We start from the raw sequence: 27,476 nt of genomic DNA, 5'->3' as shown, positions 1-27,476 counted from the left end.
AAGATTTGTAACTTAAGACTGTCCTTTGACCTGAAGCTGCTAATTTTAGAAATGGACGAGAACATCCAAGTTTTAGTAAGGAAACGGAAAAAATATCAAAGGACAAATAACAGAAATCTAAGAGAAGTGATATGAGGCTTACAGCTCTGAGAGGTAGTCTTACAACAGACGTCATATACAGACACTGACACAACACACATACTGACATAGATCAGGAAGTGTTCTGTCACTCGAATTGCGCTGATTGCACAGACTGCTGCTACCGTCGCTGTCTGCCTTCATTTACACCACTGCTTCTTCAGAGGTATGACTGTCATCTGATACAACTGCTGAAGACCTCTGTCCTCCTGGAAAGACACATGGACACAGACACATTCAGACAGAATGGGCTCCAGACTGAAGTGAGTTATCACTTTATTTTTTTGCTTGACTTCCATCATCACTCTGCCCGTCAGTGTGTTCTTGTGGTTTTTATTACTTCCTCTCACAGCTGCACAGGAAGTTTCCTGCAGCAACTTTCTTGCCCTTTATATGTTGCCATGAACTTCATGGTAGGCCTATTCAAAGCAGAGCTAAATGGATATCTGTTTTCTAACTTTAATTTTTTTAATGTAATCGCACTTAATCAGCGGCGGAAGAAATAGTTAGATCTTTTACTTAAGTAAAAGTAGCAATACAATAGTGTAAAAATACTCTTCTACTAAAAGTAAAAGTCATTTGAAGTTAAGTTATTTGAATACAAGTAACAAAAGTGAAAGTAATTATTATGCTAATTGGCCCATTTCAGATTAATATTCTAAAATTGTTGGGGTGTCAGATTTTGATCACAGCTGTCACACTTCAGAGTTTAGACAGTTATTTCACACCAATTTGATTTGATTGTAATATGATTACTGAGGCATTAATATGTTCATCACATTAATGTTGCAGCTGGTAAAGGTTGAGCTTTTTTGAACTACTTTAGAAAAATGTTGTATTGTTTAATCTTTAATAACACATCATAACATTGATTGATTAATGTTTACTGATATGTTATATTAATATTCTCAATCTGCAACATTGCTCACTGGAAATTTATTAAATAGTGGCATTAAAAAAGTACAAGATTTGTCTCTGAGATGTAGTGGAGTAGAAGCAGAAAGTATCATGAACTGGAATTACTCAGTACCTTAAGTACCTTAAAATTGTTACAGAATTGTACAGAACTTGAGTAAATGTACTTAGTTACATTTACTCAGGTTAAGTACCTTAAAATTGTTACAGAATTGTACAGAACTTGAGTAAATGTACTTAGTTACATTTACTCAGGTTAAGTACCTTAAAATTGTTACAGAATTGTACAGAACTTGAGTAAATGTACTTAGTTACATTCCACCACTCCACTTAACTCTCTCTGTAGATCCACCTGTCTCATCACAGTTGACCTTTGTCCTCAACAGCATACCAGTTTCCTAATTTCCTGAGAACAAAATCATCTATGTTTTGTGAAATTACAATTTGAGTAATATGATAAATGAAGGAAAGATTAACTGGAAAGTTTCAGCATTACTGTGGAAATGTTTCAATGTAAGAAGAATCTGACATCGGTACTGTGAATCTCTTGTCAGACAAAACCCTGAGCGAACCTTCTACTGGTTCTTTGAAGCAACTTGCCCCGTAGCCAGAGACAAAGGTGAGTCCCCTGTCTTTATTCAGTGCAGCAAACCTGGGCCAATAATAGTGTGATTCACAGCCTGTTACAGCCTATACATGTGTGTGTATGTGTGTGTGTGTGTGCATGTGTGTGTGTTATGCTACAGAGCTGTTTGCAGGGTGTTTTCTAAGCAACAGAGAAGTTGATAAAAATTGTTCCTCAAATTCTTCCCGTGACTCACCTTTTTCTTGTCATTTTCCTGATGCACAACAACAATCTGATTGCTAACCACTGTCTAATATTTGCAACAAACTTCAAAAAGCAAGAAAGATAATTTATTGATACATTTATAACATTACAAATCTAAATTAAGGTGTTTCTGCTGAGCTGAGAGTTATTCATACTTCCTGTCATGTGATCAGAAAAACCGCACAGCCTGTCTAGTCACTCTTGAACCAGATGGGTTTTTGGTAATCTGACCAAAGCAGCCGACTGAAAAAGTATAAATTATTAGTTATTTTTACTGACATGCAGCATTTATGTAATTTCCTTTTTATAATTTGTTGCCACACATACTTTATCTTCTTTTAACTCCACCCATTGTTGCCTTGTGAAACATTTAAAAGCTTCTCTAGTACTTAATAGTACTTAATGAATATTTGCATTGTTAGCGAAGACGTTCATTCTTGTATTCATTCTTTTTAATGTTATAGATCCTGGTGTACTGTTTCAGTTTCCAGAGGACTTCAGCGATGAGGTAACCACTCATGTCTCCTGCACCACAGATCCTATGATATTATAATAATTTGGGGATACATTGTCAAGTAAAAATGTCCATAGCAGACTGTTTATCCTTGGTCTGTCCACCAATTTGGTTTATACTGAAATATCCTAAAAGCTGATGAGTGGGTTGCCATGAAATTTATATATATATATATATATATATATATATATATATATATATATATATATATAGATAGATATATATATATATATATTTATGATCCCCAGTGGATGAATCTCACAGACATTCTGTAGTGGCACTATAAAATCAATGTCATTTTTATTTTTGAGTGAAATGTCTCAGCAGCAGTGTTGGATGGAATGATGTGGAATTTGGGTCAGACAATGGTGTCGCCCTCATGATAAATTATAAAAACTTTCATTCGTCCAGTACTTTGGTTTATGACCAAATACCTGTTAAACTACTAACCTTCATACTAGCCTCAGCTTTACTTGTGGTTAATGCTAATAAGATAGACTATTGAACTACTGTTCAGTACCTGCCTGTAAGGGGGCTTTCCATGCTCTTTCATATTTTGTGTCTAATATATAGTGGAACATGGAAGGAAGATCATATTAAAAATAGCCAAAGTTTTAACTAATGAGGTACGTATGTAAAAGTAATTACTGAAAAACCTCAGGCTTGAAACTGTTCTGAATACTCCATTTCCAGTTGTTTTTTCTACTCTGGCAACAGCGTGACATCATAGTTTGCCGCATTTATTTATATTGTCATCTGCTTTAGGCACGTTTACACTACTGTAAATGTAACATAGCCTAGACTGCTAAATGTAGCTGCTTGCTCCCTGATTTTTGATGTGATTCCTACTGGAAATTGTCACATGAAAAGGTTTTATTGGTGATTTTTCAGAGTAAAAAAGCACAGCTGTTCGTTACAGTCATTTCCCCCTCTACAATGATTGTGCAGAGAAGACTAGAGACAAAGCTCAAAGAGACAGGCACTAAGCGAACCTTTGTAGACAGAGAGTGAATACAGGTGTTCCAGCGTAGACTGCATTAGGAAAATAAAGTGTTTTTTGACGGTTTAAGTATGTAAATGCAAGTAAAAACCATAAATACAAATATGCACCTGAAAATTAGCATTAGGTTTAACATTTAGGTGGTTTTTCACATTTCTATTTACACAAACTATTCTATCCCACTACAGGAGTCTTGTCAAACATTACCCAGGTTCTGCTTCCCCTATGACATACAAAGGTGAGTATAAACTGTCTTTACTCCAGTTTACATTTCGAGTTTGTTTTTGTTTATGTCTGCATATCATTAAATTCATCTGCGCAGGGCGAGGGAGGGAGTGGCCGTGCAGCACTTTACTTTTGTTTTGACTGACCTTGAGGGATGCCAGCGGTTTGGCTTCTGCCGTCTCACCAACAGCACACATACTTGCCTCTGCATACTCAGGTACATTTGTGCGAGAGTGTCTGAGTGCGTTTGAGAGGGGTGATAGAAGAGTAATTTTCATGCAAAATCGTCAAGCCTTTAATATCCTGATGAAAATTATTTTTAATTCGACTACAGTTATCTTCCATGGTTTGAAGTGTTTTACAAACTTCTCAACAACTTGGCTGATTACCTCTCAAAAGGACAGGTGAGTTTTCATTGCTTGTGCGTAATCTTTCTGCTGTCTATTCTGCACATCCTAGTTAAAGTTTCATTAACGTCACAATCATAATGTTCCCAACAGACCAATGAGATGAAAGCGCTGCTGGCTGCGCTCTACAAGCAGCCCTTACCACTGGCAGCTGGATCTGTCACTCTGCAGATGGTAAATCTCTAATTATCCAAAAAGAACCAGGAGTCACTCTTGACTTTATGGCTGTTTTCTGTCAGTGGTTAGCCTGTTGTGTTTTTTTCTGAGGGAGAGCAGCTATTGGTCACCACAGAGGTGTCCCATCCTGTTGGACACCCAGAGGGACAAGAGGGGGTGAGTCCCACAGGGGTTCATGTGGTCTGGGATAACGGCTGAGTGGAAACAGACTAACTCCTGCTGGAAAACTTCGACTGTCTGTGCTTGATGGCTAAACCTGATGTGTGCAGACTAAAACCTTGTTGCTCACCCATCCAATCAAATGTTTTAGCCAAACTTAACACAATTTGCACTAATGTCTGCAATTCATTGTGACCTTTGGAACTGCTGACTGTTTGTGTCCATAACCTTTGAATAACCCATGACTGTACTGACCACACAACAAGTGTTTTGTCTGACGAGAAACACCTTAATACGACTCATAGCTACAACCGGTTGTATTTTGTGGATTATTGTTTGGAGTTTCATTCCAAAATAATAAATTCTTGACTTGAAAGAAATATCTAAGACAATTATAGTGCCAAAAATGAGAAGGATATGATTAAAGCTTTAATCCACATCATTTAAATCCTAAATTATATGGTGACATGCATGGTTACTATGGTAACAGCCCGTGTGGTTTATCCGGTAAGTTAACACAACTCTGATATTTCATAAAGAAACTGGAAGCACTTTTTACAGGAATGGTTGACTCCACCACTAACAATAAAATGTTCTGTCAGTCCCCTCCAAGGACTTTCAGCTTTTGCTGCCTTTCTACACAGCGCAGACCTTCTCCAAGAGCCGCTCCTCCTGCTCTCTCCGCCCAATTAGCATGAGCTAACACAGCACAATTTGTTCTCATCCTTACTTGTCATATTTACCCACCTATCCTAACCCATCGAGCCATAAATCTCACGCTGACACCAAAACAGCTCAAGTCTGTCATTACATCTGTTTATAACTGTGGGGATTATGTTAGCCATGTCATGTTAACAGTTAGTCCTGTCACTGTGTGTCTGTGTTTATGACTGTGTTTATCTGTCAATAGTCAGATTTGTGGTTAAATTGCAGTGGACAAATTTGCAAGGTTGCACAGAATTCACAGGGTTTTGCTGAATTTATGATAACTGTTGCAATGCAGGGACTGTTCTATATAGAGAGGTTATTACTAAATGTAAATACTTTACATGGCTTAAGCAGTATAAAATGCCCCCATACAGACACTTTCAGTGATTTTAATTTTAAGGTAGTGTCAAAGTAAGACAATAGCTTACACAATAGTTTGCATCTAACAGATTTGGAATGTAAATCTTAAATCATAAACTGTAATCAACACTTCAATTAAATTTCCCCAGTTTTTCAATGCAGTTTGTTTCATTCGTTTTGACCAGGTTCCATATTTCATTGCTCCAGACCCCAAAAGTCTCCCTTCCATTCCTGAAAATGTGAGTATGAAAGACTAAACTAACCTTGGGGTTTCTATCTTATACAGCAGGTCCACGTCGGGTTATGTACACTTTGTCTGTTCAGACTAATATCTGTGTGCATGTGTCTGTGGGTTTACCAGAGGAACTTGACAGAGCTGATTGTGGCAGTGGATGTTGGGAACCTACTCCAGCTCTATGCCAGCATGCTGTTTGAGAGACGCATTCTCATCTTTGCCAGCAAACTGAGCACAGTAAGAAACACATTTTTCATCTTTTATTTTAATACTGTTTTACTTATGTCAGACAGAAATCACTTTCTGCTGATTGCAACTACTTGGAAACCAGAGTGCAGCTAGAAGTATCTTCATTGTGCTTCCTCATAGTCGCAAATTGACCACCATCTGACTATGGCAGACCACACAATAAGACTTTTGTGTCCTGCATGTTGATGTGGTCTGAAACAGTCGTCCATTTTGTGTTGTGTGTAGCTGACATCTTGCGTGCATGCAGTCAGTGCTGTGTTATACCCGATGTACTGGCAACACATCTTCATTCCTGTCCTGCCACCCCACCTACTGGACTACTGCTGGTAAGAAGTCTTACCTACCTACCTGCTTTCCTTCCTTCTTGCCTGGTACTCTAGCTACCTGCCTCATTAACTACCTACCTACCCACCTACATACCTAATTACCTACCTACATTGGATTCAAACTTTTCTTATTTGGTTACAGTGCACCTATGCCTTACCTAATAGGGGTCCACACCAGTCTATCTGAGGTAAACTACCAATTAAAACACATTACAGTCATTCAAATACATTACCAAACCTATTAATCTACTAGGTTTGTCTCCAGAAAATGACAGATCCAACAGATTAAACGGTGTCTCTGTGTCTGTTTGACAGAGGGTGAGGAGTCGTGGGTTAGAGGAAGTTGTAATTCTAAATGTGGACACCAACACTCTGGAAACCCCCTTTGACGACATGAAAAGGATACCTTCAGATGTGGTAAGAAATAGTCCACTATTACACACACGCTATGTGAAGGCTTGTGTGATTGTACACATCTTTTTGTTGTCTCCCACTTAACTCTTCACTATTTTGATAATAAGTATGACTTGAGAGTTACTTAAGTGAAACTTGTACCACAGATGGTTGTTATACAGGGCGCAGGTGTCCTGCTGACATGTGATGCAACAGGAAATTAATTCTGGAAATAAATTAGGAAGGAAGAGTCCCTTTGTGCACTCTTGATTATGTTAACAACCACATCTGTAGAACAGTGAAGATCAGGAAAATTAGACTGTAGATAGACTTAAAATCAACAACTTGCACACACAAGTAAAGTAAGCAGCTCACCAGTGTTTGGTTACTGTTTTAATACATTTTTTGAATGATTTAGCTGCTTGATATCTGGGCCCAAAAAGTGATGATCAGCATTAGCACAACCTCAGAGCAGTGATATTTTGGGGCCAGAAACTGTGGCAGAGCAACCAAATTTAGACCTTGGTTCCTCTGGTGGAAACCTGGCAGGATTCTTGAGTTCCTGAAATAGTTCAGAAAAAGTTACTGCAATAGAAACAGGCTTTTAGCTGCATTTTCAGTGATATGAACATTGTTGGAGCTGTTTCTAGCAAGGTCTTATAATTTCCCATTTTTTGGGTCACTTGAATGCATCACATGACCTGGCATCAGGATCCTCTCTGTAGAGGCAGGTGTGCTAAATCAGTCAAGCAGGGAAGATCCAAGTCTTCAATCTTCAACCTGTTTTGGGGTAAATCTTAGTTATATTGTTTGATTAATTCTTGTAGTGCTCCATTGATTTGCACTTTGTTTTCCTATAGCCGTGTTTATTTGGGGGGATTTTTTTTTTTTGGTGCAACAGTCAGTCAAATCAGTTTCGCCTCATCTAGCAATTCTTCATACATCCAGCAAATCAATCAACAGCCAAGCACCCCAGATCATCAGACGAACCGTGAGCAGGCTGCAACCACATACAGGTACAATGTTAAATCTGACAAGCTGATCTTTAAAAAATCTAGGAAAGCTATTGCTTTGAAAAATGTAAGTAAATACAACTATTAATCTTAATTCATGTTTACTTTATATCTAATGCTCAAATTTACTTGAAAATGTAATTGACAAGTTTGAAACCAGCAGAATACAGATATATAGCACAGAAAACTTGGTTTACTTAAGTTGCTAAAACTTAGATTAATTAAACTTGTCATTTTTAAGTTGCAGCACCTTAACAAAATTAATGAAAAATACAATCATATGTGTTAGTTCTTAAACATGTTAAGAAAGCAGAACTCACAGATCTCTTAACTTCATCATCAGCAAAATCCTCTTTGTGAAGATCACATGACACGCAGAAAGAACAAGGTAATTTCACTTGTCTTTAAGTTGCTACAATTCAACAAAATGAAGTAAATACAGCTAAATGTTAAGTTAATTAAACAAGTAGATCTTAAGTAAACAGAAATTAAGATTAATAGTTATGTTTACTTTCCTTTTCAAGGCAATCAGTTTCCAAGATTATTTTAAGTAAGATCAACTTTTTAGATTTTAAAGTGTACTTGGTCATGTCTACCATGTAGTGTGTGGGCAGCTATTCAAGTTTATTTAGAAGCTGCAATAAACATATTAGGAGCTTTTTCTAGATTTCCAGTCACTCCATTCAATCAACAAACTGTAGCACCTTTTGCACGTCAACCCCAGCTCCTCTTAACCGGATGATGTCCTCATAATTGTTTTTTAGCTGCAGCATTTGCTCTTGATATATATCACAGATATAAATGTGCATATGTCTCCAGATGTCCGGGCTGAAGGTATGTTTAAAGCGTCAGGCGGTGTCTCCTGGCTGTGGTGTCTCAAGGGCCTTCCTGAAAGCCCAGGCTCTGCTGTTTGGAGGTTACAGGGATGCACTGCAGGGTCACAAGGTCAGTCACTCAGTAGTGGAGTAGATAATAATAGTTTGCTAAAATGTATTGTTTAGACCTTTATATGCATTTCAATGTAAATTGTTCTCTGCATTTCTAGTGGCTATATACATATGTTTATGTACATTTTTGTGACTCCTCTGTTTTGCTGTGCTTATCTTTCTTGCTGTCTTTCTTTCTTTGCAGAAGGGTGAGCTGTGGTTCAGTGAGGAGCTGTTTCTAGATCACAAGTCTGCCAGTATGAGGCAGTTTCTTCAGAGTGCCATTCATTTACAGTCCTTCAAACAGGTACACACTGTGCCTCATGTCAGTTACCGCCCTCTGCTGCAAAGATACTGCAATTACAACACTAGAGAAGGACTTGCTCGGCAGAGAATTATAGTTTTTCTCAGTTGCTTTGGTACATTTCTCAGATCAGAATTGAACAACTTGAAGGACCATGTCATGTCACCTGTGCACAACATAAAAGCAGTTTCTCTTTATTTCTCTCTCTCTCTCTTTTTTTTACTATCAGCAAATGCTTTGGCACATAAATACAAATGATTACTGTCTGCTCTTTCCTACATTATCAACTGCTTATACCATGTTGATCAAGAAGTAGTATACCGACTGGTACTCTCAGCAAAGTTTTATTTCATTTGTGTGCAGCTGTCAGCCTGAAAGTAACCAAAAATATTTTTGTTGTACATCTACAATGACAAAGTGTCCTATGTCCCCTATGTCTTAGCCTTAACCCCAAAACATCTTAGTTTATTGCATATATCATTCATGCAAAGTGGTTAACCAGTTGTCATAGCCTGTCAAGAATATTTTTCTATAATTTTCAATCAGACATTTTTTTTAATGTGTCCTGAAGTGATGAATCTCTTTCAGACCAATCTTGACTTTAACTAATGAAGGGGATTGTGTGAAGTGAAGAAAAGCTACATTGAAAATGTCCATACAGGGTACAAGGTACAACAAGGTGCAAGGTACATTTATTGTCATTTTTCCTAAACGTAGTTTAAGAAGAAATGAAATTTTAAGGTGATCCTAAATCCTGCTACATCTTTTGGCGTTGAAGGAGGAGTTAGGGAGCCTCACAACCTGGGGAAAGAAGCTGCTCTGTAGTCTGGTGGTTCTGCAGTGGATACTTCATATCTTTTTCCAGATGGCAGCAGGGTGAACAGCGCTGCACGTAGAGTTCTGCCTAGGGGGTGTTTCCTATGTTTACATTTCTAATTTTATATTTTTCCATTGTGCTATGCACTGCTGTTAAACAGTCTTGTCTTTTTCTTTTCTGTATCGCAGTGACATGGTCTGTCAACATATACAGTACAAACACTTAAGGCGTAAATGTCAATCCAGTCCAATCTTGCAATCAGTCTCCCACAGACAGTAATGTGTAACTTTGTACTGTTGAAACATCAGAAAATGCTTACAAATTACACTGTTATATTGACATGGCTAAATATTATTCTGTTCATAAACAATAACACGACTCAAACCTTTATAGTATCTAACAAAATAGCCAAGTATAGAAACATATTCAGTCAAACAATATCTGCATTAGATCCGTTTTTGCACCAAGGGTCTGATCCTGGACTGTCACAACTCAACGCTGGATCAGCAAACTTTCTGTTGCTCCCATCTCCAGCAACAATTAGTACAAGCTAACACAGCAGTACCTAATAACATCCAACGCCGAGCCACTGAATGAACCAAGTATCGCTATACCACATGCCACTCCACTCATATTGTACATAGATAATAAAGAGCTCTGTTCATATCTGTATCACTTTTAGGGTACAGGTATCAGTACCTGTATGGTTATTTTAAAAAAAAGACTGAACTTGTTCATTGACATAAGGATTTAGAGCAAGTTAGAGGCTTTTGCAGGTAAACCATTGTGTGGTGCTGTGAAATGTACGTTTTGCAAAATGTACCAAAGTGACTGAGAAAAACTGTAAAATGAAATGTTGCAGCTAGTTAACAAATGTCTCTGACATCCTTTGATGCTAATTTTAAGTTAATGGGTGAGGTAGTGGTTGCTGTTTCAGTCAGTATGTGGGTAGGTCATCCTAATGTTACTGTTTATGAGTAAACCTTTCTCATATAATTTGATCAAATACTTTAAAAATAAAGTTATCAACTGTTTTTCTTTCTTCATTTTTAGTTCATTGATGGTCGCTTGGATATTCTGAACAAAGAGATGGAACTAGATGATCTCTTTGAGGAGGAGATCTTAAAGTGTGAGACTGCTACAGGTGTGTGTGTGTGTGTGTGTGTGTTTGTGTGTGCGCGTCTGTGTGTGTGTGTGTGTGTGTCCAGTTTCCTATTACACATTTACCACTTATCCTCTTCCCGTTGTGGTTCTGTCTGTTTACAGGGAGAGGCAAATCTTATCAACAGTTAGTTGGTAATTTGAAGGTAAGCTTTTTTTTTCCTTTTTAATAAAACAGTTTGAAGTTTGTTCCCATTTCCTTGAAAAGTCCAACACTGATGCACTTTTACTTTTGACAGAAAGGGGGAGGAGCGCTCATCCTTAACATGAAGTCCAAAGCAAACATGGGGGTGAGTATAAGCAGAACTGTTTTTTCCTGCAAGTAAATTCAGTCTACATTATCAAAATGACTCACAATGACATTAATCTCTCCCAGGCCAAAGGTCTCGCCAAGTCTGGTTTGAGAAACCTGCTGACACCCAAGGTGGGTCAGTGTCTATGTGGGTACATGCTTTGATTGAACAAATTCTGCTTTGGTTTTACAATAATACTAATTCCTTGTGTGTATGTATGTGTGTGTGTGTATGTATGTATGTATGTATGTGTATGTGTCTCTCTGTGTGTGTGTGTGTGTGTGTGTGTGTGTGTTTAATGCAGGCCCACAATGAAGAACACATCCTACAGAGAGGAGGATCTGTGTCACACCGCCGTGCCCAATCTGACTGCTTGCAAAATCGCCTGCCGATCACACAACACTTCGGGAGGGTGAGATCTGTCTCAAAACAATCCCATTTTTTTTTTTTTTATTTGACAGAATTTTGCATCCATATATGTCCTCCTAATTAATTAATCTGCTTATTCTGCTGTCCCGCACTGCTACTCTGTGCTCCTCTGCACCTTTTATTGCTCCATTTCTATCCTTTTATTGTGATTTCCCCCCGACATCTGTCACATCTGTTGGGGAATGCTGTGTTGCTATTCCTTTGCTTTGTTACTCAATGTCACCTCATGTCAGTCGCGTCCCCGCCGGCCTGCTCACAAATTCAGGGCTCCCAGAGGCGAGGAGAACATGCAGGGCACTGGAGACACATGGGATGGGTGAGTGAAGGAGAGAAACTGAGAGATGCTAAAGTGTGGAAAACCCAAAGAAAAAAGATAAGAATATGCAGAATGTTTTCTCCTGTTTTTCCCAATCCTGTCTATTATCGCTCTCATCAGAGCTGTGCCCGGGCCTGTGGTGGAGCCTGAGCTCCAGAAGGATGAAGAAGAAAGTGAAGATTCGCTGCTGTGTGACCCGGAGGAGATGGATCTGCTGGGAGAGATCTTTGACACACTCAGCTCCCGGAGCTCTCATGACCGCGGCCTGCTGTACGGCACACGCAGCTTGGATCTGTTTGGACCGGACAGCCACGACTATATCACCAAGGTGAGAAGATGAGGGACTGAAACACGCACATGAATGTAATTTCTGGTTTAACACCAGCTGTTGTGTTTTTCAGCGCGGTTTTCAAGCCAACCCGAGCCAGGAGAGTCTGTCTCTGTCCATCAGCGGCAGCGGCAGCCTGCACAGCTGGAATCTGGAAACCACAGAAGACCTGACAGAAGACTCTGATTCGCTGTGCCTGGACACCAGTGTGCTGGAGGAGGAGGGGACAGAGAGCCTGCTGGCAGTATGTGAAATAGGGGGGAAAGAAAGCACACAAAGGGAGGTTGAAAAGAAACAGGAAGAGGTGAAGGTTGCAATAAATGGAAAACAAGAAGAAGAAATAGACAACGGAAATAACTATGAGGAAGTGAAGGTAGAGGAAGTGACGGAGGCAGAGAGTCATGAGAAGAGAGTGAGTTTAGGAGAGGATCCTGTGAGAGCAATAGCTGAGATATGTGAGGACGAAGGTTTGAAAGAAAAAAGGAAAGATGAGCGAAGTCAGACTGAAGAAGTAGCTGAGGAACAAGAGGTGGAAAAAAGAGCAAATGAAGTGCAGAAGGATGAGGCAAGAGAAGTAGAGGGAGAAAAGAAGCAGGAGGAGAAAGGTAAAGAGGAGGCAGAATCTTTGAACAAACTCAGTCCCCATCATCCCAACGTCGAGGAGGAGCAGCAACGACAGGAGGACAATCTGCTACTCACAGCTTCTGCTGGGCCTCAGAGTCTCACTGTTGACCCTAAACCTCCGGCAGATGATGAAAAAAAGAGTGAAGGAGCCATAAATAAAGAGAAGCAGGAGATGACACCGACCCCTCCTAAAGTGCTGTCTGCTGTAGCACGCTTCCCGTCTCAGGGGCACAGCCAGAGCCTCCAGGTGAAGTCCAGGATCAAGGCTCTGGCTGAATCTGGGAGGCCCTGCAACACGCTGTGGAACAGGGAGAACGCACAAACTCAGCCGCAATGTGACTTCAATGTACCAGAAGGGAGCAACCGCTCAGAAGGGCATGAGGAGGAAGAGCCGCCTCTACTCAAAGTGTCTGAACTCAAGAAGAGGTTTGAAGCCTAAAGGGTTAAGCCCCCCCCCCTACCAAACCTGCTACCTTGAATACTGGCAGTATTTACAGCAGCAGGGAGGTGCACATGAAATCAAGTCAGAACAAACTAAAGTGTGTGTTCATCCTCAAGGAGGCACTGGTCATCCAGTGGCTCACTGATGTGTTTTTAAATCATTTTTTTCATGGGATTCGTTGACGATGGGAAAAAAACACAAACTGACTGACACATCACCTAGCCGAGACTGAGCTAATATTTCAAGAGATTTTTGTTGTTCTGAAAATTGTACACTTGATATAATGACTGGTGAACCTCACTTAGAGTTAAGGCAACTAGGCTGCCAGGTAGAAATGAATGAGTTCTCAGGTGGGAACAATTAATGTTTTGCATATTCGCTCTTGTATGATGGCCTGTGTGCCACTGATACATGACTGTTTTGTGCGTGTGAGAGAGATGCAATCCACCAGCTAAAACTGACAAATGAAAATGATTATCGCATAAGTTTTCACACAAAATCTGAATATCTGAATAACTTAAAAACAAATAAACTTAACATTTTGAATGTCTACCTAAACATTTCTTCAATGCTCCAAAACAAGAGTCGTGCGCATTCGTGGTTTATTTACAGAACACCTTGTGTACCATGCATACTGATTCTTTCGATGATTTTTTTTTTAGAAACCAAGCTTCTCTGAGCCTGACGTAAAAGTGCATCACAGTCGTCTTTTTCATCAATATCCTTCATAACCAGAAATAGTGTAAAACACAATAGGCTTTATATATAAATACAGAACACACAATATAGTTAAAATATTCTAACCTCTGTACAAGTACAAAATATACTTAAACTCATGTTCTTTATGTGGCAGAATAAAGGGAGTGAGTTATTTAATAAAGGATTTCGACAGAAATTTAAATGACGCTTATTTCCTCTTTTTTGTGCAGTGAAGCAGGTGATTGAACTGACAGTCTGATCAGTGTTTTCGTTGTCACCAAGAAGGAAAAGGTGCAGCACAAACAGTGTTCGGTGTGTCTGAAGATGTTGGGGTGCAGAGTGTAGACATCCCAGAGGACAGCAGCAAAGCAACATCAGAAAACAGTAACGAGGGGTGAGTCCATTTATATACGTTCATCATATGAGGCGCTCTTGTTTTGGCAGCGGTAGAGGCAGGCCAGGTTTTTCAGACCCCCCCGCCGATCCCGTCTGTTTCTTCTCCTCTGCACTGGGCCTGTATGTTCCCTCCATCCTCCTTTTCTTCCTGATGACACACAGCAGCAGCAGCAGCGCCAAGCTTAGCACAGACAGCACGGTGGACACAAACACTGACACTGTAGGTGGGATCAACACCTGCATCGCCATGGTGACAGACAGCTGAGGAGGGGATCACACACAGGTCGGGCAGAGGGGTCAGTAAATGAATAACTCCAGATAACACTACTGATTGATTATTTGCAGTTTCTTAAACTAAGTATATGTAATGTTGAGGTATGCAATAGCCAAAGTGTCTGTCGCTGACACCAAGATAAGGGAAGAAAAACACTTAAAAGGCACTGTCACCAAAGATAAAACCATAACACAAATTATCTGCATGACTGAAGGTCACAGCAGTTCATGTATTGTGGCCTTATAAAAAAAATGTACCAGTGCTCCTTTGCAGGTTTATTTGAAGTAGATAAACTTTCTCAGGCTGCGGAATTAATTGACACATTATCAAAATCACAATATGGCCAAATGCAATATTGAAATTGCGGAAGCTGCAATTTTTTTGATAAAAAAGAAAATGTTTTACAATGTATTGTTATGAACAAAGCTTTGTGGTGCAACAGAGATGCCTACAAATCCCGCTCAAGGCATAAGGGAACATGCCTGTTTGGTACAGATTCTAGCAAAACTCATCATCATTTACACATTTCTAAAATCAAAAATTAAGCATTTCATCACCATTATCGCTAAAAACGCTACTCATGTCGCAATCACATCTGGCAAAATATTTTTTTCCTTTTTCCTTTGTCATAAAAACTGCAATAATATATGCGGACACCCAAATTAGCGACGAAACGCAGAAGGAAAATGGAGAGAATGTTTTAAATGGATGTACTTTACAATAAAGCATAAACTGTAGTCTTTGAATCAGTGCACAGGAAGTCAACTAAGTATGAAAAAAAGTTCTTTCTCTATAGGTAAGTATACAATTCAGTTTATGGAGAGCAATGCTCCTTATCATATGAATTCATTTATGAATGTATTTGTGAGCTTGTCTTTTATGGTTATTAATATTTTCCCTATAATTGGTACCAGAATACACAGTTCATTCAAGGAAACTTCCTAAGAAATTATAGACCCATAAGAGTTACAGGAGTCTCACTAATAAATGACACAGGGTTGAGATCATGTGACAATGTTCAGTTTGGATTCACCTCTCTGGGGAAGTGTCGATCAGGGCTGTGATGCCTGTAGTCTTACATTGGGACTAGCAGAGCATCAGTTGGGTAGAAGCAACAGCAGAGCGTCTGAGAAAGAGAAAAATACAAATTAGGGGGTTGATCAAATCATCGTTGTCAGAGAGATTCTGTACCAGAGGAAAAATAGATCATTTAGGTTAGTCAGCTTTAACTAAGAGAGGTCTATGTCATATCACATCTTATAACGCAAGCTGTTAAAAAACATCAGTTAAACATGTATGTGAATACGAATAGAGGGAATAGATCATCATCGCAGGTGCGCAGTGTCTGGTCTGGTGTATTCAGTTAAAGCTCATAGAAACAGAAAGACTAAAAACCCCACAGCCAGATGACTTGAGTAACGTGCAAGTACCCTAACTGTCAAAGAAACATATACCACGAGACAGATCATAAGAAAGATCTTATCAGCTCTGGAAGACAGCGAAGATGTTTAGGAGGAGCAATTATGTTAAAACCACATCTCTGTAAAGACAAGAACTGCAGCACTTAGGAAAATTGTTTATTGTTTATTATTTTACTCTATTGGATTGTTTTACATTGTTCAGGGTTGTTGAAATTTCTGCTGAGCAAGTGTATTATTTCCCTAAGAAACAACATAGAATAAAAATCTGCCCAACATGAGTGAAGGTTTAGCAGAAAAACTGTTGATTTATACAACACTGTGTGAGCAGAGCCACCAATGCATAAAAAAACCGGGCTGCACAATTAAAATGTTATCGAAATCGCAATATTGCCAAATGCAATGTCCAAATTGCAGGAGCAGCAGTTTTTGATAAAGGTTGAAATTTGCCACAACAAACTACACCATTATGGTGCTACAGAGATGCAATTCATATTTCAGATGTAAGGGAGCAATTTTTTTTTCCTTTTGACTGCTGAAAATAATCAAATCGTCATAATTTTTGGGATTTTTTGTTATTTTCTGATATATTATCGACAGAACTAGAAAAGAATTGCAATGAGAACATAATTAGTCGATTAATAAAAAAAATGAACATAATTGTTGCTGGGAGAAAAGTAAGTAAGAAAACTCGTGGATATAATGATGCAGTAGAAGAAAGAGAAAAAAAAACTAAACTCACCGTAATTTTCCCTTCACCTTACAGAGTTTATTTTTTAAGGAAATGTTTTTGGAGTCCTCAGCCAATTCCCTATCTAATCCTTGATAAATGTATCACACCGACACACCCACTAAAGTTTTATATTGCTACAGGCGGATGCATGTCTGCGCGCGGCGGAATGCGGCAGGTCCTGCTGCACCTGTTGATCCGGTGCCGTCTCAGCTCAGGTGAGCCTGCTGCTGCTGCTGCTGCTGCTGTGAACTGACAGGTGAAACCGCTGAGAGGTAAAGAAATGCAGGAGCTTCTGCAGTCTCTCTGACTCACAGAGACGCTCGGAAACGGTTTCGGTTGTAGCTCGTTCGAGTGTCGTCTTCTTTTGAGGGAATATTTGGTAAATTATTCGGGAGTTACCTGTCGGTTTTTGAGCGTTCAGGTGAGACGAGCGACGGCGTTATCTGTGGCGTCTCTTGGTTCAAAGCAAGGTGCTGTGGCAAAACGACAAAACTCCAGTCAAGGGTCGGTGTGTCCGCGACATACCTGAGACTACTTTCTCGCACGCTCACCTGCCTGTGCATATGCTAATGAGCCTGGTCACGTGTCCTACCTGCGCCAATCAGAAACAGCTCCTTATCTCAGTTTCTCTCTCTCTCTCTCTCTTTCGTTTCTGTTTTGTCATCAAATAATTCAAGTTTCAACCTTTTATTGACCCTTTTAAATATACCTACTGTACGAAAGTCTTAGGCTTCCCTGCACTTTGTTATTTAAACAAGGTTATAATCTACTTCTCTCTCTACTTCTCTTTAAAATTAATCAAGAACACAGAATATGTGTATGGTATTTAAACCGAAAATACTCCAGAAAAAAAATACTATGTCATTTTTGAAGATTTAAATACTTACAACTTCAGAACAGTCTGAAGTATTTAGCGCTACCTCCATTTCCACTAAGCATGTCTTGAACTGTCTTTGGCAGGCAATATGTGATATAAAATACATTTTTTTGTCGTGTATTTACACCAGTTTACATTTAAAAAATGTCCAACGTTCAGTATTGTTTATTTGAGCCACCTTTTCTTATGGTTGTACCTTTTCATGTTTGGTCTTATCCCTTTCTTTTTTGAGCATTATATACACAGTTTGTGATGGTTACCTCACTGGAAACCTGATTACCTGTATGTACTGTGAGATTAATATATGATCATTACAAACTTTCTTAAGTAAAATATTATAAAGGTTATATATATATATATATATATATATATATATATATATATATATATATATATATATATATATATATATATATATATATATAACTTAGACCTTTTAAATGCAAACCACATAGCTAAGTGCAGAGGGCATTTGGTTTGATCATGCTTGCCAAATAATCAATTACTCTGATATCATGAAGGTTTAATAATTAGAGAGAAAAAGCCTTGAGCAAGTTGTTTGTCTAGTCTGGGACACTGGTATGGCCTACTTTCATTATTACTAATCAAACAAACTTTGGTCTTGTCCAAATAGCAGGACTCCTGACTTGCAGAACAAAGACACAATGTGGCTGTTCTGTGTGAGATTGGGGCTTATTTGAAGTTAAAAAAGAAAATCCAGAAGGAAGCAAAACGTAAAGACAAAATGTCATTTTTTTGTAGCCAAGAGCTGCATAGAGGGGCTTCATTTTTTTAGAAGGTCCTCTCGAGTGTGTAGGTTTGATTTTTACGTTGACTCTTGACAGCCCAATAGTCTGCTGTGCATGAAGTTGTTACTCTGATGATGTGGTAGTATCCCCTTTATGCCATCTGAGACACATACTCACTTATCCCAGAAATTGCTGAACATCTACTAGATGTGTGTTCATGTATAATATCTTTTATTATATAAAGTTTACTTATTCAGCAGACTCATAAGAATTACAAGGGACTGAAATTTTTTAACCGAGAAAGAGAAAAAAAAAAACCTGTTGTAATTTATGAAAGCATCATAAATGCAGAGTAGCTGTTTCTTTCCCTTTTATTTTGAGATGATTTGTTCATTCTACTGTGTGCTAAGCCCTCATTGATTTTCTACTGTTTATCCTTTCCCTCAGAGTGGAGATAACAAACTGCTGCTGGGAAATCATGTGTTAATCTATTTATGTTTACATATGTGTACATATGTAAGGACAAAAGAGATCTGTTGGATTAACATGGCTGTTGTCACCTCTCGGCAAGAAGGTTCTAGGTTGTAACACGTCACCCGGCTGAGGTCCTCCTGTGCGGAGTTTACATGTTATCACCGTGTCAGCGGGGGTTTTCTCTGGGTACTCAGGTTTCCTCCCACAGTCCAAAAACATAATGGTTAGGTTAACTGGTGACTCTAAGTTGGCCTGTGTGATTGTGAATGGTTGTCTGTTACTGTGTGTCATCCCTGGTGACCTGTTCAGGGTGCACCCCGCCTCTCGCCCAGTTGGGACAGCTCCAGCCCCCCCTTGAATCTCAACAGAATAAGTGGTTTTGACAATGACAGTGGATGGATTAGCATAAAAACTTATGCGCATCAGTTAAAAATCTAATTCATTTGATTTGCTAAGTTTTGATTGCATTCACTGTGTAGAGAGCTCTGGACGTCCATGCCAAATCCTCTGACATGGACGTCAGGTGCCACAGGAGCGAGGTGAAGTGGAGGTGCAGGAAGAGGGTGGAGAGAGCGGATAAAAGGAGGGTGCTGCAAAGCGACTGTGCATATCGACAGCAGAGTCAGATATGAGTGGGACTCTGCTGTGGCTGGTGGCCTCTCTGGCCTTTGTCTCTCTGACTTCTCTGGCTGATGGAGCTCCAATGTAAGTAGACCTACTTTACATTCACACAATTCCCCTGTGCTTGACTCAATTCACAGAAAACTGCTAAAAAAAATCCAGTATATTTAGCTTGTTCAGCTTCCTGATATTCAGTCTGTGAGCAACAACAATATCCAGGGGCCCTTGACTCTATCCATCCATTTTCTGTTACTGTCTATCTCCTAAACACATGGAGAACAAGCAAACTCTACATAGAGGGGCCAAAGCCAGCCAGCAGGTTCAAACCCAGAACCCTCATGCACTCATCCCTTTGAATTTACATCCAATTTCAAATGTAAATGGATACACGTATTACTTTAACTTGTGTTTTACATGAGAGGCTACAGTCTAGCTTGCAGTTGTGCTTTAAAAGTTTTGTAGTGTGGTCTTTTGTATGACGCCAGTAAGTTTGCAGAATTTTAATCAGTTTGCACAACGATGCATTACGCCGGACAGAGCGGGAGTCTAGAGCCACGTAGAGTGTGAAGTCCATGCTGGAGATCATGATCCTCATCCAAGCAAATGTTTTCTGTTTGTTTTTGGCAATTAAGAAAAATAAAACATTAAACAGGCAGGCTGTAAGGCAGAGTTTTTTAACCCGTGGCTTGATGGTGCTTACAGTTCAGAATATTTGTTTCTTGTAAACTTCTGTAAATGTCTCCTTCTTCAGGCACATAAAAGCCATCAGAGTGAAATTAAATTTAAAAAGACAACTCACACTCATGCTTTTAGTGAGGCCTGTACCTGTGATGAGAGGTCAGAAGCACTTTTGTCTTTATTTTAAAAGGTTGCACACATTAAAGGTTGAGAATGACTTTAGGACATCCACTCCTACAAACTGTTGACAAACAGTCAAACCAAATTTACTTTTATAGCCCAATATAACAAATGACTATTTCCCATAAGCACTTTACAATCTGTACAGCACACACCACCCTCTGTCCTTGGACCATCACAGTAGATAAGTAACTCCTTCAATGGGGAGCAGGAAGAGCAAATGAGGAGGGATCCCTCTTAGAGTAACTGCTAAATGTACAAAATAGATCAACATAAAAAAGTTACAACATAGACAACCAATGTGTCAGAACTATACATATAATATGAACGTATAGCTTATGAAAAAGATGTATCCAGGAGGATGTCAAGCACCTTTGTAGATATCGCAAAACAGCTAAAGTCTGAGCCGAATGTCCTCCGCTCCAGCCTGGAGGGAGGACACGGCTACACAAACACACAGAAACAATCAATCTGTTAATCGTGTGTATAGCAGTGACAACCCTCATTTATTGTGCGTGTTATATATTACCTAAATGCATAAAACAAGAACGTATTTGTCAGTACATCCTAAACAGCATGTGGAATTTGGCACAGTGACTTCGAAATATTTACATTAATATCTTTTCTCTCGCTGCTGCTCTGCAGGCAGGTGATGACTGCCCCCAACTTGTTGCGAGTAGGAACATCAGAAAAAATCTTTGTGGAGTGCCAAGACTACACTGGAGCAGACATCAGGGTTGAAATCATAGTGTGGAACCACCCAACTAAAGCTACAAGGCTGGCATCCACATCTGTAACACTTACCAGTACTAATAAATTCCAGGCGCTGGGACAAATCACGGTAGGTCTAAATGAAATGCTGTTACTGATACTTCATTTCATTCTCTGTCGTTTGAGACCAAGCAGTGAGGCGATGAGGACGCTGGTAATGTGATCTAATTCACATCACTCTCTGCTCTATAGACCTGATCGTATGAACTGGTGCGAATCCCTCCCTCAGTGTATTATCGATATCCTTTCCAGATGTGTCCATGATCTTCAGGAATCATCTGGCTGCATCCAGCACTATCTTAATCCTCTCTGAATTCCTCTATATTTCAGCGGCACAATTTACATCCATGCCAGTGAAAAAGTACAGATATCCTGATCTGCTCCACTTCATTTCTCACTTCATCCTTTTTTTTTTGTTTTCGTTTTTCGTCCTCTTTGTAGCTTCCACATATGGTAATCCCTTTTCTTTTCAGATTTTTTTTTCATTTTCACTTCTTTCTTCCTCTTCAGACATTGTACTGACCCAGCATGATGACTTCACTCACATTTTAGACACTTTGCTTTCTCCTTGGCTTCTTCCACACAATTTTCCTTCCTGACAGCTGAAACATGGACAAGGGGCTTTCTCATAAGGCCTCGCTCTGTAACACACATATTCATGGAACCCCAATTTGGGTAGTTATCTTTAAAATATCAAACACACAACACGCAAAATAACTGTCCTCCTTCTCTCCTTGTTGAAATCTTGTCAGTCTTTGTGTGTCCCATATACCTGCATATCCCAAAACATTTACAATGGCACTCCAGTCACCACTCCCTTCCCTTTCACCTCTGATCTCACAGACAAGCAGTTCACACAGTAATAGTCTCTAAACACACCCATTACACTAACTGTAATCCTCTAATCTACAAATTTACCAACCACAGATCCTTGAAATGTGTTTTTTTGTGTTGCAGCCATCATTCCAACAAGATATACTCTGTCACCCTTCCTGCTTGACTGACTTGACTCACTTGAGTTACTCTTTTCTTTTTTTATTTTCCTCACTTCCAATTCCTGCTCCGACACCATTTTCTCCATCTCTGCTTGGAAATCCCTTGTTCATTTTTTTTCTTTGTTGGTGGAACAGTGGATGATTTCCTGCATTGACCTGTCAAAGTGCCTACAGTTAAATGCACACTAATATTCTCCTGTTATTTCTAACCCCCCACCCAGTTTATTCTATTTGAATATTCCAAATTAGGCCATTTGCTGAATTAAGCATTTATTCACACACACAGCCTTTTGTCTATTTACGGTTGGCTCTGTGCATTGTCATGGATACGTTGTACACAAACCAACTTGCCAATAGTTCACAAAGCTGGGATAGAAATGCCTGCAGAAAATGCCATATTTCACAAGGGGTTAGTAAGATGCACACCAGCACTCCAGGATTAAAGAGTGCTCAGCCCTCAGCCATGCCTTTTGCTCCACCAGGAAGGGACCTTGTCAAACAACCATTGTAACTCAAAGAAAAAGAAACAAATACATGTTCTCAAACTGTTTGTCTGTGTGACCCTACAGTGCTAAAATGTGTTCACATTATCACACAATGTAAGGTTAAAAGCAAATAAACAGATTCTATATCAAATCAACTGTGATGTTAATAGCATAGACGTGGTTGACTGTTAATCAAAATCACCTGTTTAGATAACAAACTAATGATTTTGAAGGGTGTCAGTTGGGACAACCATGTGTGGCTGTGGCCATTACATTTATCATAAACATAAACAAAAGATCTACAGTCCAGAAATGCAAATGATGTACACCTCATGCACTGTTTTTGTCTCCTCGTGCTGGTTTCAGATCCCTGCCGGAGTCTTCAGTAAAGATCCCAACATAAAGCAGTATGTGTACCTGCAAGCTCAGTTCCCCGACCGAACGCTGGAGAAAGTTGTCTTGGTGTCCTTTCAGTCTGGGTACATTTTCATCCAGACTGACAAGACCCTCTACACCCCCAACAGCATAGGTGAGTTCAGTTCAACATTAGTGCTGAGGAACACACCTAAATCTGTGAGAATTTCTCTATGCAAGATATCACTGTAAAAATATATCAAGCCATTTATTTCTATCATTTTGACAAGTGATATTTCTTTAATGATTATACATTCAATTATAGTACAATTATCCTCTCTTTAGACACATGTTGCATGATAAAGTAAAACAGAGGCATTACTTAAAATGGATACACCTTCCTTTGATGTTCAGCAGCAAAATGAACCTCTTCTCCTCCCTGTCAGTTTATTACAGGATGTTTGGAGTGACGCCCAGTATGGAGCCTGTAGAGAGGAATGGCACAACCCAAAGTGATATTATTGCCATCGACATTGTGGTATAGTATCTTTTCTTTTGTGAGAACAGAATTGATTATAATTACAATTATGTAGTTTGTTGTCATTTAGAGAATGAAGCCTCTCGATAAGGTGATACCACTGCTTAACAGTAGATAATTTCCCTCCAAAGAAGTAAAAAAACAAACAAAAAATCTGCCGAACCCTGTGGCTTTGTTAGGTTTCATGTCTATCACTATTGACCCCTTTTCCTGCACCTTACTATAGAAATATATGCATGTCTCCCTTTAGTGGTTTAGTTGCACCTTGAACCACCTTCAGTGGAAGAAAGAGAAATTTTAGAAATATCTGAAAAATCTAGACGTTTACCAGGCTCAAGCAATGAAGACGTACATAAACTAGAAGAGAGAATGATCTCTGCCAAAGCCAATAGTACACTCTTCAATGACGAAGAAAATCTGCAAGTACAACCATTATATACTGTATCGCTGTACATATCTCTCAAAATACTAGAATTATGCCAGAGGAGTGCAAAATGCCAACTTCTCTCCGTACGAAGATTGAGCAACTTTGCATTTACACATTTGCTTAATTCTTCAGCGTCTGAGGTTACCACATGGTTATGATACACCCTATTTCTACATTTGGCCATTTTATCACTGTTAAACTGGATTGTAGGATGTATGGCAGTTAGTCAAGGCCAAATGGCCTACCTACTTTTTAACAAAAGTGAAGAATAACTTCAGTATCCTACCTGTGATTCAATCTGCTCCAGAGTTCAATGGGCTCTTTCTTAGTCCATGCTACACCCTCCCACCAAGTTTAATGAAAACTGGACCAGTAGTTTTTTCATAATCCTTCTGACAGACAAACAAATTCAAATGAAAACATTATTAGAGGGTGTAAGTAAAGCACAGATTTAGTAAATTTGTGTCAGCTCTCTGTTAATGCTTGCTCATTATTGTTTATTTTTAGACTCCTGAAAGCATCATTTTACCAATTGATCCAGTCTCTCTGAAATCAGGGATCCACTCTGGACATTACCAACTCTCTGAAATTGTCAGGTGAGTATTTTAATTTTAATGGATTACATTTGATATTAATGATATTACATTTGGAAAATGGGTAAATTTGATTCAAAACATTACTGCCTTAAATCTTTGTTTTTTTGTCTTTTCTATAATTAATTTCCACATTGCCAGCTTAGTATTTGAACAAAAATGATTTACATCATGGTAGAGATTCATACAACATGAAGGGTCCACACTGTCCTTTATATATTGGCTTCTTTTTCTTTCTTTCTTTTTTTTTTTGAAGTTTTGGGTGTACTGAGGCAAAGATAAACTAAAAACCATGGTGATGTTCCAACTCACTCACTGATAAACAGGGATGAGAAAGTCTTGACTGAGGGTTACGCACGTTGTCTGCCTCCTCTCTCCACTTTCCCTTTTCATGGCGTGATTGCATACAAATCTATTTGTAGACTGGATGGGCAAACTGCCACGACCCATAACTTAACAGAGATAAATCATCCAAATAATCAAAAATAATCAGCCCTAGAAAACCTTAAAGGTGGTTCAACCACTCTACAGTATATATTGCTGTCCAAACTGAAAAGTTTAAACCTGTTTGTTTTTTATCCTCAACTTCAGTTTTTCTGTAGATCCACTGTAGGGCAGTATAAACATCAAGTGCTTTGCAGTAGCTTATTATTGTACTATCTCAGCTTATGTAATATATAAATAATACAGTCTGAAGTGTAATTCCGGTAATGTGTGTGTGTGTGTCCGTCCATGTGTGTCTGCGTCCATGTCTGTGTGTGTTTTTAGTCCTGGTCTGTGGAAAGTGGTGGCAAAGTTCTCCAGCAACCCACAACAGAGCTATTCTGCAGACTTCGAGGTCAAAGAATATGGTGAGTCCCTCATAACCTGCACTGTGATTCAAATAAACCTTCAGCATTCTTTTGATTGAATTAACAATATGAATTTTTCAGTGCTTCCCAGTTTTGAGGTTAAACTGACACCCGTAAGCTCCTTCTTCTACGTGGACAGCCAAGAGCTCACCATCAACATCAAAGCAACGTATGTGAAGTTTTTTTTTTTTGTGGTTTGATTGTAGAAGATAATAAAGGTTGTGTTGAGACCCTTCGTCATGTGTTGTGTTGTTGACATTCTGATCACCCATTTGTCTTATTTACATCATTGTGTTCTTAAACATGTCCTCTTTATTGTGGATTTAGATATCTTTTTGGTAAAGAGGTGGATGGGACAGCCTTCGTGGTGTTTGGAGTTTACCAAGACAGTGACAAGAAAAGCTTTCCAAGTTCTCTTCAGAGAGTGCAGGTGAGTGCAGTTTCTTTTGCTGTGTTTCTGGCAGTCAGTCCATTGGTCTGTTGGTCCGTTGTTTGGTCACTCTGCCTTATGAAGTATGTGTTATGAAGCTAGCTTTTACCAGTGCTACAAAATCTGCAAGACTGTAAAACATGAAAAAATGTCCATTTCCTGTTAATTCTGAAAGCTGCAGTTATTTCAGTTAAATCTTTAGTGTCTTGCGCACAGATATAATTAAAGATGTTCAGAATAAAGCAAGACTGACCTTGAAATTTACAACTTTCGTGATATACCTGCAGTGGTTTGACTGTGTCACCGTGTACGTATTTCAAGATGCATTTCTTTATTGTCTCACATTAGATCAAGGAAGGTGTAGGAATGGTCAAACTGAAGAGAGAGCATATCACAAAGACCTTTCCAAATATCCTCCAGCTGGTTGGGAGTTCAATATTTGCAGCTGTCAGTGTGCTGACAGAGAGCGGTAAGAGAGAGTCTGTGTTTTTGTACTTATTCAGTATTTAAATTATTGTTCGGTGAACGGATGTTAGATGTTTCTGTGTCAACTCACAGGTGGTGAAATGGTGGAGGCAGAGTTGAGAGGTATCCAGATTGTCACGTCACCTTACACCATCCACTTCAAGAAAACACCCAAATATTTCAAACCAGGAATGTCCTTTGATGCTGTGGTAAAGTATTTCAATAAATTGAAAACAAAAGTTTGGCTCTGAAAGGCTCTGAATAACCAACTAAGCCAGGTCAGTCGAAGTTGGGGCATTGGAGAGCATCTGTGGCAGTTGTTGTTGTATTGTGTCGTGAACTGTTGGCGCTCACTGACCCTCATTGCCTATTTTTCTGCTGACTCAGCATGTTGAATCTGCGGCAGTGGCTGTGAATTAAATCACTTGGCCGCTCAGCTCATTGCTAAAGAAGAGCGACTGAAGTAAAAATGTAAACGAAGGGCTAAGGTCAAGAGGGAGTGACTTCAAAACAAACTTGTTACAAAAGATACGATTTATTTTTAGCCATTGAGCTCTTTTATATAAATGCTTCCTGTTGGTTTGTACTGTTGTTCACTGCTGCGCAGTAAATATGCTTTGTTCCTCCAACATTGCATTGTCTTGTTAATGTGCTAAGTGGCTAACTAGAGCCAAGAAATTCTTCTGGTTGCCCTTTCTGAATGATGAATACAGACAACCACTGTCTGCTTTAATGGAGGGCTATTCCTTTCATTCAGATGCAGAAAGTTTCTTTGCTGGTTGGCTGTCAGTTTGGTATGTTAATGTGCAACTTTTGGCCAAGACATGGTGACGTGAGGCGACACAGAAGGGGGTTTTCATCACCACTGGTTTTCTGATGTCGGTTTGGTGTGTCTGGGCCTTAAAATACAGTTACACTTTGAAAACCCAAATGGCAGGATAGCCTCAAAAATCTAAGTGACATGACATTCGATGCTCTCAGTTACTTTAATTATTTAGAGCAATGTTTTAATCTATTATGGACTTTCTTTAAGATGCAAAGGCAGATTTTTACAATCAGGAATTGTGAGATTGCAGAGAAAAGGAGGAATTCACCCATCAACCATTTGGATCATTATATATATTGTTAGTCATGATACTCACATACAGCTTGTCCAGTTTGCAGAGAAACTTTAACAACA

The 27,476-nt window shown here is 39.2% G+C and overlaps 2 protein-coding genes and 1 long non-coding RNA gene across 4 annotated transcripts in view; 2 read left to right on the top strand and 1 right to left on the bottom strand.

The window, feature by feature from the left end:
- Positions 1-214: 214 nt before the first annotated feature.
- Positions 215-13,840, top strand: dennd1c (DENN domain containing 1C). 2 transcript variants are annotated; one of them, XM_042484679.2, is made up of 23 exons: positions 215-401; positions 1,608-1,672; positions 2,347-2,390; positions 3,585-3,634; positions 3,719-3,838; positions 3,956-4,025; positions 4,122-4,202; positions 4,296-4,361; positions 5,618-5,671; positions 5,794-5,904; positions 6,142-6,242; positions 6,385-6,430; positions 6,558-6,659; positions 8,468-8,593; positions 8,780-8,881; positions 10,749-10,839; positions 10,962-11,002; positions 11,096-11,146; positions 11,233-11,280; positions 11,454-11,561; positions 11,812-11,894; positions 12,015-12,222; positions 12,296-13,840. In XM_042484679.2, the coding sequence occupies exons 1-23, from the start codon at positions 385-387 to the stop codon at positions 13,283-13,285; spliced, it is 2,775 nt and encodes a 924-aa protein (XP_042340613.2). In that variant the 5' UTR covers positions 215-384; the 3' UTR covers positions 13,286-13,840. The 2 variants fall into 2 exon arrangements, with proteins under 2 accessions (XP_042340613.2, XP_042340614.2); XM_042484680.2 differs by lacking the exon at positions 4,296-4,361.
- Positions 13,841-15,689: 1,849 nt separating this feature from the next.
- On the bottom strand, positions 15,690-17,993 carry LOC148189949 (uncharacterized). Its single transcript, XR_015776225.1, has 2 exons — positions 17,208-17,993; positions 15,690-15,783 (listed from the first exon to the last, which is right to left on the bottom strand). It is a non-coding gene; the product is annotated as an uncharacterized LOC148189949 (long non-coding RNA).
- A 1,465-nt stretch (positions 17,994-19,458) lies between these two features.
- The window catches only part of LOC121941801 (complement C3-like), a 25,961-nt gene continuing 17,943 nt past the window's right edge, over positions 19,459-27,476 (top strand). Inside the window, exons 1-10 of the mRNA XM_042484677.2 lie at positions 19,459-19,613; positions 21,033-21,228; positions 23,005-23,167; positions 23,439-23,530; positions 24,465-24,553; positions 25,319-25,401; positions 25,483-25,570; positions 25,729-25,831; positions 26,180-26,300; positions 26,390-26,505. Coding sequence (XP_042340611.2) covers positions 19,537-19,613; positions 21,033-21,228; positions 23,005-23,167; positions 23,439-23,530; positions 24,465-24,553; positions 25,319-25,401; positions 25,483-25,570; positions 25,729-25,831; positions 26,180-26,300; positions 26,390-26,505 — 1,128 coding nt within the window. The 5' untranslated portion in view covers positions 19,459-19,536. The remainder of the gene's footprint in view (positions 19,614-21,032; positions 21,229-23,004; positions 23,168-23,438; positions 23,531-24,464; positions 24,554-25,318; positions 25,402-25,482; positions 25,571-25,728; positions 25,832-26,179; positions 26,301-26,389; positions 26,506-27,476) is intronic.

Source organism: Plectropomus leopardus, chromosome 3, assembly GCF_026936395.1.
Source record: "Plectropomus leopardus strain MGB_pleo_1.0 chromosome 3, ASM2693639v1, whole genome shotgun sequence".
Lineage (NCBI taxonomy): Eukaryota > Metazoa > Chordata > Actinopteri > Perciformes > Serranidae > Plectropomus > Plectropomus leopardus.
This window is presented reverse-complemented; position numbering and strand designations above follow the sequence as displayed.